The following is a 13,482-nucleotide window of genomic DNA, read 5'->3' on the forward strand; positions in this document are numbered from 1 at the left end:
GCGGCGTGAGTTGAGAAACGATTCCACATTTTCGTAAGTGTGTACCAAATTCGTGACTTAAATATTCTCCTCCACGATCCGATCGTAAGAACTTTATCTTTCGGTCACGTTGATTCTCTACTTCATTCTGAAATTCCTTGAACTTTTCAAAGGTCTCAGACTTGTGTTTCATCAAGTAGACATACCCATATCTACTCAAGTCATCAGTGAGAGTGAGAACATAACGATATCCTCCGCGAGCCTCAACGCTCATTGGACCGCACACATCCGTATGTATGATTTCCAATAAGTTGGCTGCTCGCTCCATTGTTCCAGAGAACGGAGTCTTAGTCATTTTACCCATGAGGCATGGTTCGCACGTGTCAAATGATTCATAATCGAGAGACTCTAAAAGTCCATCAGTATGGAGCTTCTTCATGCGCTTGACACCTATGTGACCAAGGCGGCAGTGCCACAAGTATGTGGGACTATCGTTATCAACTTTACATATTTTGGTATTCACACTATGAATATGTGTAACATTACGCTCGAGATTCATTAAGAATAAACCATTGACCATCGGGGCATGACCATAAAACATATCTCTCATATAAATAGAACAACCATTATTCTCGGATTTAAATGAGTAGCCATCTCGTATCAAACGAGATCCAGATACAATGTTCATGCTCAAACTTGGCACTAAATAACAATTATTGAGGTTTAAAACTAATCCCGTAGGTAAATGTAGAGGTAGCGTGCCGACGGCGATCACATCGACCTTGGAACCATTCCCGACGCGCATCGTCACCTCGTCCTTCGCCAGTCTCCGCTTATTCCGCAGCTCCTGCTGTGAGTTACAAATGTGAGCAACGGCACCGGTATCAAATACCCAGGAGTTACTATGAGTACTGGTAAGGTACACATCAATTACATGTATATCAAATATACCTTTAGTGTTGCCGGCCTTCTTGTCCGCTAAGTATTTGGGGCAGTTCTGCTTCCAGTGACCCTTCCCCTTGCAATAAAAGCACTCAGTCTCAGGCTTGGGTCCATTCTTTGACTTCTTCCCGGCAGCTGGCTTACTGGGCGCGGCAACATCTTTGCCGTCCTTCTTGAAGTTCTTCTTACCCTTGCCCTTCTTGAACTTAGTGGTCTTATTGACCATCAACACTTGATGTTCTTTCTTGATTTCAACCTTTGCTGACTTCAACATTGAGAATACTTCAGGAATGGTCTTCACCATCCCCTGCATATTGTAGTTCAGCACAAAGCTCTTGTAGCTTGGTGGGAGCGACTGAAGGATTCTGTCAATGACCGCCTCGTCCGGGAGGTTGATCTCCAACTGGGATAGGCGGTTGTGCAACCCAGACATTTTGAGTATGTGCTCACTGACAGAACTGTTTTCCTCCATCTTACAACTATAGAACTTGTCGGAGACTTCATATCTCTCGACCCGGGCATGAGCTTGGAAAACCATTTTCAGCTCCTCGAACATCTCATATGCTCCGTGCTTCTCAAAACGCTTTTGGAGCCCCGGTTCTAAGCTGTAAAGCATGCCGCACTGAACGAGGGAGTAATCATCAGCACGTGATTGCCAAGTGTTCATAACGTCTTGGTTCTCTGGGATGGGTGCTTCACCTAGCGGTGCATCTAGGACATAATCTTTCTTGGCTGCTATGAGGATGATCCTCAGGTTTCGGACCCAGTCCGAATAGTTGCTGCCATCATCTTTCAGCTTGGTTTTCTCTAGGAATGCGTTGAAGTTCATGTTGACATGAGCGTTGGCCATTTGATCTACAAGACATATTTTGCAAAAGTTTTAGACTAAGTTCATGATAATTAAGTTCATCTAATCAAATTATTTAATGAACTCCCACTCAGATTAGACATCCCTCTAGTCATCTAAGTCGACTAGGCCATGTCCGATCATCACGTGAGATGGACTAGTCATCATTGGTGAACATCTCCATGTTGATCGTATCTTCCATACGACTCATGTTCGACCTTTGGGTCTCTTGTGTTCCGAGGCCATGTCTGTACATGCTAGGCTCGTCAAGTTAACCCTAAGTGTTTCTGCGTGTGTAAATCTGTCTTACACCCGTTGTATGTGAACGTAAGGATCTATCACACCCGATCATCACGTGGTGCTTCGAAACGACGAACTTTAGCAACGGTGCATAGTTAGGGGGAACACTTTCTTGAAATTTTTATAAGGGATCATCTTATTTACTACCGTCGTTCTAAGTAAACAAGATGCATAAAACATAATAAACATCACATGCAATTATATAGTAGTGACATGATATGGCCAATATCATATAGCTCCTTCGATCTCCATCTTCGGGGCTCCATGATCATCTTCGTCACCGGCATGACACCATGATCTCCATCATCATGATCTCCATCATTGTGTCTTCATGAAGTTGTCACGCCAACGACTACTTCTACTTCTATGGCTAACGCGTTTAGCAATAAAGTAAAGTAATTTACATGGCGTTCTTCAATGACACGCAGGTCATACAAAAAATAAAGACAACTCCTATGGCTCCTGCCGGTTGTCATACTCATCGACATTCAAGTCGTGATTCCTATTACAAGAACATGATCTCATACATCACAATATGTCATTCATCATTCATCACAACTTCTGGCCATATCACATCACATGACAATTGCTGCAAAAACAAGTTAGACGTCCTCTAATTGTTGTTGCATCTTTTACGTGGCTGCAATTGGGTTCTAGAAAGAACGTTTTCTTACCTACGAATAACCACAACGTGATCTTGTCAACTTCTATTTACCCTTCATAAGGACCCTTTTCGTCGAATCCGCTCCAACTAAAGTGGGAGAGACAGACACCCGCCAGCCACCTTATGCAACTAGTGCATGTCAGTCGGTGGAACCGGTCTCACGTAAGCGTACGTGTAAGGTTGGTCCGGACCGCTTCATCCCACAATACCGCTGAAGCAAGATAAGACTAGTAGCGGCAAGCAAGTTGACAAGATCTACGCCCACAACAAAATTGTGTTCTACTCGTGCAATAGAGAACTATGCATAGACCTAGCTCATGATGCCACTGTTGGGGAACGTTGCAGAAAATTAAAATTTTTCCTACGGTTTCACCAAGATCCATCTATGAGTTCATCTAAGCAACGAGTCATGGGAGAGAGATTGCATCTACATACCACTTTGTAGATCACGCGGAAGCGTTCAAAAGAACGGGGTTGAAGTAGTCGTTCTCGTCGTGATCCTATCACCGGAGATCCTAGCGCCAAACGGACGGCACCTCCGCGTTCAACACACGTACGGTCAGCGTGACGTCTCCTACGTCTTGATCCAGCAAGGGGGAAGGAGAGGTTGATGATGAAAGCTCCAGCAGCAGCACAACGGCGTGGTGATGGTGGAACAGCAGCACTCCGGCAGGGCTTCGCCAAGCACGTGACGGAAGAGGAAGAGGTGTAGCAGGGGGAGGGAGGCGCCAGAACTTCAGGGTGTGGCTGCCCCCTCCCCCTCCCTTTATATAGGCCCCCAGGGGGGCGCCGGCCCTGGGAGATCCAATCTCCCAAGGGGGCGGCGGCCAAGGGGGGTGGAGTACCCCCCAAGCCAAGTGGGGCGCCCCCCCCCCCACCCTAGGGTTTCAACCCTAGGCGCAGGGGGTGGGCCAAGGGGGGCGCACCAGCCCACTATGGGCTGGTTCCCCTCCCCACTTTGGACCTTGGGGCCCCCCGGGATGGGTGGCCCCACCCGGTGGACCCCCGGGACCCTTCCGGTGGTCCCGGTACAATACCGGGTGACCCCGAAACTTTCCCGATGGCCGAAACATCACTTCCTATATAGTTTTCTTTACCTCCGGACCATTTCGGAACTCCTCGTGATGTCCGGGATCTCATCCGGGACTCCGAACAACATTCGGTATGCTGCATACTCATATTCATACAACCCTAGCGTCACCGAACCTTAAGTGTGTAGACCCTACGGGTTCGGAAGACATGCAGACATGACCGAGACGGCTCTCCGGTCAATAACCAACAGTGGGATCTGGATACCCATGTTGGTTCCCACATACTCCTCGATGATCTCATCGGATGAACCACGATGTCGAGGGTTCATGCAACCCCGTATACTATTTCCTTTGTCAGACGGTATGTTACTTGCCCGAGACTCCAACGTCGGAATCCCAATACCTTGTTCTGTCTCGTTACCGGCAAGTCACTTTACTCGTACCGTAATGCATGATCCCTGACCAGACACTTGGTCACTTTGAGCTCATTATGATGATGCATTACCGAGTGGGCCCAGAGATACCTCTCCGTCATACGAAGTGACAAATCCCAGTCTCGATCCGTGTCAACCCAACAGACACTTTCGGAGATACCTGTAGTGCACCTTTATAGTCACCCAGTTACGTTGTGACGTTTGGTACACCCAAAGCACTCCTACGGTATCCGGGAGTTACACGATCTCATGGTCTAAGGAAGAGATACTTGACATTGGAAAAGCTCTAGCAAAACGAACTACACGATCTTGTGCTATGCTTAGGATTGGGTCTTGTCCATCACGTCATTCTCCTAATGACGTGATCCCATTGTCAATGACATCTAATGTCCATAGTCAGGAAACCATGACTATCTGTTGACCAATGAGCTAGTCAACTAGAGGCTTACTAGGGACGTATTGTGGTCTATGTATTCACACGTGTATTACGATTTCTGGATAATACAATTGTAGCATGAATAAAAGAAAATTATCATGAACAAGGAAATATAATAATAATCCTTTTATTATTGCCTCTAGGGCATATTTCCAACATGTAAATGCATGACAGAAAACGTGACCTACTGTACAAACACGTATCATCACGGAAGTGTATTTTTTTGTAGTGTGATGTGCTAAGACAGGGAGCGGTAGAACCGCTGGCGTGGTACTACCGCGCACCATTGCGGTACTACCGCAAGGCAGGAATAGTCTAGGTTGAGAAGACACAGACATAAAAAATTACATCTGTGACTACTTCCGCTGAGTTTAGATCTATGCAAAAATCCGACACGGTACTACCGCAAGCCTGGAGCGGTACTACCGTGTAGGGCGCGGATGAAAAAATTACATTTGCCCCTACTTCTGCTCATGCTGATGTGTCTAGCCAGAGCTCACGGTACTACCGCGCCCAAGGCGCGGTACTACCGCGTAGGGCGCGGATGTAAAAATTACATCTGCTCCTACTACCACTCGAGCAACTGCGCCTGGCCTGAGGCCACGGTAGTACCGTGCTGGAGCCCGGTACTACCACAAGGACCTGCGGTAGTACCGCTCTGGAGAGCAGTACTACCGCCTGCCTCAGTTCAGCAACATTAGGAGTCCTTCATTTTGCAGAGACACGGCGAGACGGAGGATGCTCCAAAGTGCCAAAGGAAAGGGGGGCAAAAGGGGCAGACGTGTACGTGTTGATTCCACCAAAACCTTTCCAACGCCCCCCCCCTCTTAATAGTACGGCTTTCCTACGACTCAAATCCATGGAAAAGAAACATCATCTTCAATAGTCTTCGAGGGGCACTAAATCGTCTTGTGTTTAGACATGATATATCTGAAATGCTCAATGCATACGATTAGTCCACAAAATCATTGTCATCAATCACCAAAACCACTAAGGGATAAATATGCCCTTACACAAGGTATTCCTCCGGTATCCGGGAGTTGCATAATCTCATAGTCGAAGGAATATGTATTTGACATGAAGAAGGCAGTAGCAATAAAATTGAACGATCATTATGCTAAGCTAACGGATGGGTCTTGTCCATCACATCATTCTCCTAATGATGTGACCCTGTTATCAAATAACAACACATGTCTATGGTTAGAAAATCTTAACCATCTTTGATCAACGAGCTAGTCTAGTAGAGGCTTATTAGGGACATGGTATTTGTTTATGTATTCACACATGTATTTAAGTTTCCGATCAATACAACTCTGATATGAATAATAAACCTTTATCATGAATAGGAAATATAAAATAACAACTTTATTACTGCCTTTAGGGCATATTTCCTTCATTTTCCTATATCAAATATGTTACGTGCTCCCTTCATTTCTAATTATAAGACGTCTTAGATGCATATGGATTAAAATGAGTGAATACACACACTAAAACGCGTCTAGAGCATATAAATCTGGGAAAGTTTGCTTTTCATCTCCTTTGATTAAAAATATGCTTCTGCCTAACGGGCTTGAACAAGGTTAACATCGTGTGAGATATATTTTTCCCCAAAATGAATAATTATGATATAATCAAGACTTCCATGGCCGTGAGGATTATCTTGATAAATTAGTTGTGCTATGTTCTTTTATGCAAATTCTAGTTTTAACTGTAAATTTAATAAGTTGACAAGACCTTATTAATTTTATATATTAGTATGTTGGCATGTTGCGTTTTTGGCAACAAAAAATATTGTTTGGACCACCGTGGCCCAACATTCTGACTACGTGGACCATTGAGAACATAATAATATTTCATATCTAATTAACTTGTTGTTTGATGACCTACAAGTATAGGGGATCAATCGTAGTCCTTTCGATAAGTAAGAGTGTCGAACTCAACAAGAAGCATAAGGAAATGACAAGCGGTTTTCAACGAGGTAATTTCTGCAAGCACTGAAATTGTCGGTAACAGGTAGTTTGATAGCAAGATAATTTGTAATGAGCAAGTAACGGTAACGGTAAATAAAGTGCAGCAAGGTAGCCCAATCCTTTTGTGGCAAAGGACAAGCCAAAACAGTCCCTTATGATAAGCAAAGCGTTCTTGAGGGCACACGGAAATTTCGTCTAGCCACTTTCATCATGTTGGTTTGGTTTGCGTTTGCTACTTTGATAATTTGATATGTGGATGGGCCGCTGCTTGAATGTTGTTCTTACTCGAACAAACCTTTCACTTATGATTAACCCCCTCGCAAGAACCCGCAAGTACGAGAAAAGTATTAATATAAAATTTAACCATAACATTAAACATATGGATCCAAATCAGTCCCTTACGAAGTAGCGCATAAACTAGGGTTTAAACTTCTGTCACTCTAGCAACCATCATCTAATAACTACTCCACGATGCATTTCCTTAGGCCCAAAGATGGTGAAGTGCCATGTAGTCGATGTTCACATGACACCACTAAAGGAATCTCAACATACATATCATCAAAATATCAAACACATATCAAATTTACATGATTACTTGCAACATGACTTATCCCGTGGACTCAAGAGCAAAGGTAACTACTCACACACTCTAGTCACCCACATGTACCAATCTGAGGTTCCGGTACAAAGATTGAACATAGAAGATGAACTAGAGTTTGAGATGAGATGGTGTTGTTGAAGATGTTGATGGAGATTGGCCTCCCAAAGATGAGAGAGTTGTTGGTGATGACGGTGACTTCGATTTCTCCCTCCGGGAGGGAAGTTCCTCCCGCGAATTGCTCCGCCGGAGGGAAAAGTGCTCTTGTCCAAGTTCCGCCTAGACGACGGCGCTCCGTCCTGAAAGTCATCTCCTTTTTTTCTATGTCAAAAAAGACTATATACTAGAAGATGGGCACCAGAGGTGGGCTGGGCTGCCCACCACCCACCAGGACGCGCCCTGGTGTCTCGTGGGCACCCAGTGGCGCCCCTCCAGTAGTTCTTTTCTTCAATATTTATTAAATATTTTAAAATAATTCTCCGTGAAATTTCAGCTCATCTGGAGATGTGCAGAATGGGTATCTCTGATGTAGCTTTTTCAAGTCCAGAATTTCAGCTGTCGGTACTCTCCCTCTTTATGTAAACCTTGCATATTATGAGAGAAAATGCATTAGAATTACTCTATAAAGCATTATTATGCATACAAACATTATAAATAACAGTAGAAAACATGTTGCAAAATGGACGTATCATTGTTGTTGTGCGCCCGCCTTAAAAAAGAGCGGTGTACGTAAATGGAATATGCTAGGGCTCGCAGACACACCTTGAGGGATGTAATTTATTTTTCTTGTCGGTTCTTCAACATGGCAGCGAGACCACTAGCAATAAAAGTGAATAAAAACAGCCACCTTGTTTTTAGAATGAAGACGTTAGAAACAGGCAGAGGGGATCAACACAACTCTACCCCGCACAACTGCCCACTTTGGTTCACCCTTTCATGATACTTCTCATCCTTCGAAAAATTGGGACGCAAGAAACAAGAAAGTTTTACAAGGGCTCGACATTAATGCTTCTGTTTCTATTAGAGTTACCATCGACGATTTGATTATTTGGTCTCATCGACTTAAGTCTGAAAATCTAAAGGGCCACGCCGGTATGTCGCATGAGTTCCTCTCCCACAACAATTGTGAAGTCTGAACATTTGTTGACTTCTGAAATATATTCAGGTGGGACCCCCCCCCCCCCACACACACACACACACATTTCAAAAAGTAAAATAGAACATGTTTCAATTGATCTTTGTGCCAGGGCAACGGATCATCTAGTTCGTGAAGATCGGGCCACCCTAGAGTTTCCCCTATATCAAATATGGTATGTACTCCCTCCATTTGTAATTATAAGACGTTTTAGATGCACATGAATAAAGATGAGTGAATATACACACTAAAACACGTCTGGATACATACAAATCTTAGAAAATACAGTAGAGAAAATCTAAAACATTTTATATTTAGGAACAGAGGGAGTATCTTTTTATATAAAAAAAATCCATATATAAAGTTTCATAAGAAGTACAGCCGTGCATTGTGAACGAGTGTTTGTTTGATCTGGATAAAGTTGATTGGATAAGTGGGTCGAATTGGATCAACGTGGCTATGAACCTACAACCATTTCCCCGACGATCGGGGTCAAATATCCAGATCGAAATCCATGTTAATCCACGCATAGTTTCAGGAAACCAGCCCCTGTCTATCTATCAATCCAAAGCCGCGCGCAAAATAACGGACGGACGAGAAGTGCTCCACGAAAGAATCCAACGGACGCGGAAATCCCGCTTTCCGTGCGGAACACAGCATCGACCGACCGACCGAACCCGTGTGCCGAAAGCGAGATTCCACTCATCCAACGCGTCGCCACGCCATCACTCGGCTGCGGCTCCGCGACCCGTCTCCTCCTCCCCCTCACCGGCCGTCTCCCCGCACCGCCCACCAATCCAACTCCGAATCGTCCTCCCCCCACCCCACCCGGAGGTCTCGCCGGTCGCCGCAGCGCGGCAGAAGCCGGCGGAGAAGCTAACCGAAGCGGCAGAGGGGTTTGATCCGGGAAAGCATGAGCCTGGCCTCCCGCGACCCCCGGCGGCGAGCTCGAATCGGGAGATAGGAATTCGCGGAGGAGGAGATGTCCTCCCCGCAGGAGGGGAAATCCGAGGGCGCTGGGAGGGGGCAGGAGGAGCGGCCTTCCAAGGCCTGGGGGCTGCTCGTCTTCGGCCTCGTCGGCGCCGCCACCGCGACCCTCGCGGTGAGCAACCCACCCACCTTCCTCTCGCTTCCCCTGTTACGTTGTTCAACCAGCTTTGTACATTTAGTTCTTGCTTGTAATAATCGCGGTGTGCGTGATCATGAGCCTCGCTTGCTCGTTTAGTATCATGGCTTCCATGACGATTTGCTCCATTTAGTTCTGGCCTAACTGCAATCTGCTGTACCATTCACAATTCCGCATCAACCCGTCTGTTACGGAAAGCAGCGTTGCTCTTCTGAAGGATTTTGTGTTTCTTATGCTGTTTACAACCTTCTGTGGTTTGAAATACGTACATGGCACTTGACTTGAATCCTGTTAGTAATGCTCTTGAACCACCCCACACTGCTCGCTCTGTTGATCCAAAGCGAGGCCCTCCTCTCGAGATTACACGAGCACTGCAAATGGGTAAATGTTATGCTTAGGACTGTACTACCACACTTCCTCCCTTGCGTGCGAGGTGTGTTGCTACGACCTGTCAGTTATATGAGGTTACTGCCAATTGCTTGGCCTCTTTGTTATCTTTGTGATATTCAACTTGCTCGAAGATAAAAGGTGTCTTAGTATCTTCTGCTACATTTCATTTGATCGACATTTTTATTTGTATTTTCCTCTGTGACAGGTTGGCCACGTTCGTAAAAGTGTTGATTGGTTCTACACTCAGGTACCTTACTTAAGTCAATGTTATTTTCTTCTTCGATTTGCCCCTTCTAAACTGTCGGAAACGGCATTTTAGATCATCATGATTGGTGGTTGTGAGCTTGTTTACCCCAAATTTGTGTTTATGTCTAGAGTCTTCAGCAATACTATGTTTTGTAGTTCGTTGTTTTTTATGGGAAATAGCAGAAGGATCCTTAGGTGGATGTAATGGTCTGATGAGAATCATCATCTTGCTCTCTAAAATTTAGTACTGTTTGGTGTTTAAGATCTTGCCAAGGCTAGCCTCTCGTCATTGTCTTTGGCCTATACTAGTACTAAGATAGACCATCTAGCGATTTCCACAGGAAGAAAACTGCCGTGCTTTCTCTAAAGCTCACTTTTGTATTGCCAGAATTACATTGGTTCAGTTATTAGTCCAATGTGAACTCTACTTTGAAGACATAGGGAGAACCAATAGGGGATGACGAATTTATCATCCTGTACTCAGTTATACGCTCAGTTTTCGTTGCCTTTTGACTTCTAAGTGTTTATTTATATGCTCCTTTTTCCTGCTGCTCTTCCGTCAAAAGCTGAATAAGGTGCAGACAACATCATCTTGGAGGAAGACAAGTAAAAGCTCCACCGGTGGAACTTTTAGTGACGATGCTAGGAGAAGATATTATCAACGTATGCAGCAGGAATTTGAGGATGAACAGGAAAGAGTTGTGAGTTCATTGAACTGTTCACACTATTTACCCTTTTAGAAATTAGAATTTTTGAAATTATGCTCGCTATATATATGTTGTTGCCTCAGAACATTGCCTGCGGTAAATGTAATGTGAATCCATGACAAATTGCATTGTGCTAAATTAGTAACTTCTTGTCCTAAGTCCTAACCCCAACTTTAGTTTCTCAAACATTGCCCTAAGAGTTACTGACTCTGTTTACTCCTCCAGTATGCTGATTTTTTGTTATTTTGGCCAGCAAAGAATAAGGCACATGCAAAGTGTTTTCAACCGAGAGAGGAACAAATTCAGGAAGAGTTATGAAAGTTGGAAGGAGAATGGGCCCCCAGGTGGATATAATTACATCCCGCGGGATGACTGGTATTGGCAGACAGATACGCCTAACTCAGAAAATAAAAATAGGCGGACATATACTCCGGCAGGACCTAGGGGTTATCCTATGTCGCATCATTATACCGTTCTTGGTCTTGATAGGTATTTCCATGCCTATTTAAACCTCTAGCTGTATATTTTTCTTCATCTTTCAATCTGCTTATGGCATGGTTGTTGGTTCTTCATGGTCATACCTTTGCGAGAGACTTATTTTGTAGCCTTACACAGGATTAAAAGTGGAATGCGTGTTTATGAGTGATCAGTTGACTCGTTGTGCACTTGAATGGGAGCCTCATATTTGAATGAGAGCCTCAGATTGTATGTTGCAAATCCAAAAGAAGGGAGATGATGCATTTGGTAGATTTGCAAGCTCTATAGAGCATTTCATATGAACATCCTTAATTGCGTGTGCTATATGTTCTGGCTTATACGCCAGTCAGATGATCATTTTTTTGTTTCACCAATATGATCTTTTTGGAATTGACTCCTATGATCACTTGTTTTAAGAAAATAAGCTGCCATACTTTGCTTCAGTAATGCTAATTTTTACGATTCACGGACTACATACCTTAATGGACCTTTGGTAGTAGCAAGTTGACAGGGTACATCACGAAGCAACTTGCAGCCGTCCGACATCAGGTGTCAGGATCATTATTGCATTGATGTGCTGTGCTGTGTAAAATATTTGTTTTGTTGCTCAAACAAAGAGGTTCCTAGTTTGTTACTTTCTTAAGAAAATATTAATTGAAGTACTTTGAACAGCATCTATAGCACCAAACTTGTTCTTTATTGATTATTATTATGAACATGATGATGTTATCCAGAGTTATACTTCTTTTTGTGACAAGCCATGTTATTTCTTTATAGATCACGAGGGACTCCATACACAGATGCAGAAGTAAAGGTATTGCAATCCTGTCATCCTATTGTCCCTCCAGCCCTCTGTTCAGTTTACTTTGAACTTGTCCCACCTAACATGATCGCCTTCTATATTAAGTCGGGGTTGATCTTTTTATGTTGATCATGTCTCGCTGATTAAATATCAAGATCCTTAAGGAAGTTGTCATGCCAAATTAATTTTCTTTAGACAACACAAGGGGTTTCCATGGGATTCACTTTAAGAACTTTGATGTTTGTTCAAACACTTGTTTTCAAGTGTTTTATCAAGAACTCGAGATAAGCAACCTTCAATGAAAACCCAAATTATCTCTCCAATTTTTCGTTTGCTACTCTGGGTGAAGCAAGCAATCAGTTAATTTTTAAATGCTTTCCAGTCACATTTCCTTGTATCTCTTCTACTGGAAATTCTTAAGAAGTGGTATATCCTTAAGTATTTTGTTGGGTTGAGAAGTATTTGGAAATATTGGTGGCTACATTGGCGAATGTTTAGATAAAAAAATGATTCTTTCACAAAATCAAGAATTGAAAGCATCTTGTATCACTAGTTAGTAGTCTGGAAAAATCAGAAGGACACATCCGTTGCTCTAGACCTCCACACACCAAAATGTTAGGATTGTTGTTAGTGTGAAATGTTAGTATTTTTTGGTGCGTGTGTCAGGCCTGACCAATGTGGTTTTGTTTTCTGACTTTGGGGCATCATATGCAGAGTGCTTTTAGAACAAAAGCAATGGAGGTCCACCCTGATCAAAATCAAGATAATAGAGGTAGTTACCGCCTTCCTTGCTTTCTTCACAGACACCATGTTTCTTGGTACACAATTGTTTGTCGTTGTAGTTACCAATACCATTAACATTTTATTATGTGCAGAGACTGCTGAAGAAGAGTTCAAGGAGGTTGTCAAATCTTATGAGGCGATAAAGCTGGAGAGGAAAAATAATGCAAGTTGATGCGTTTGTCTATTGGAGCTCCCAGTGAAGACTTGCGCCAGTTTGTTACAGCCCCGGTGTACGCAATTAGCAGGCCATGCCATCAGGTGGATGACGAACAAAAAATTTCTCTGGCTGTTGCGGCCTTGCGGTTCTGTAGCGCAATTTTATACATGAGTTTGTTGGTGGGAGCACACGTCCCTGATGTAGTAGAAGTAGGATATTGTCGACAAAGATACAAAAGATGTGTTTCTATAGCTAGTGACTTGACCATAAACTGGTTAAGGAGCCAACATTTTTGTTGCCACCTGAGGAATATGCATCCCAGTGCTGTACACCTGATGGTTGGTGTCTAATTGGGTGGAAACTGAACAACTGATTGAAAATAAAAGTTATTGGTACATAACAGTGTGTTTGTTGTAAAATTGTACTCCCTACGTTCATAAATATGAGATGTTTTGGAT

The 13,482-nt window shown here is 43.6% G+C and overlaps 1 protein-coding gene across 1 annotated transcript; it reads left to right on the plus strand.

Annotated features, from left to right (window-relative positions):
* Positions 1 to 9,036: 9,036 nt before the first annotated feature.
* Positions 9,037 to 13,421, plus strand: LOC123090952 (uncharacterized). The gene is made up of 7 exons (XM_044512322.1): positions 9,037 to 9,438; positions 10,058 to 10,099; positions 10,665 to 10,799; positions 11,059 to 11,294; positions 12,060 to 12,096; positions 12,799 to 12,856; positions 12,960 to 13,421. Exons 1-7 carry the CDS (start codon positions 9,319 to 9,321, stop codon positions 13,037 to 13,039), a joined length of 708 nt encoding a protein of 235 aa, XP_044368257.1. The 5' UTR covers positions 9,037 to 9,318; the 3' UTR covers positions 13,040 to 13,421.
* Positions 13,422 to 13,482: the final 61 nt, after the last annotated feature.

The sequence above is a fragment of the Triticum aestivum genome, chromosome 4B, assembly GCF_018294505.1.
Source record: "Triticum aestivum cultivar Chinese Spring chromosome 4B, IWGSC CS RefSeq v2.1, whole genome shotgun sequence".
In the NCBI taxonomy this organism is placed as follows: Eukaryota; Viridiplantae; Streptophyta; class Magnoliopsida; order Poales; family Poaceae; genus Triticum; species Triticum aestivum.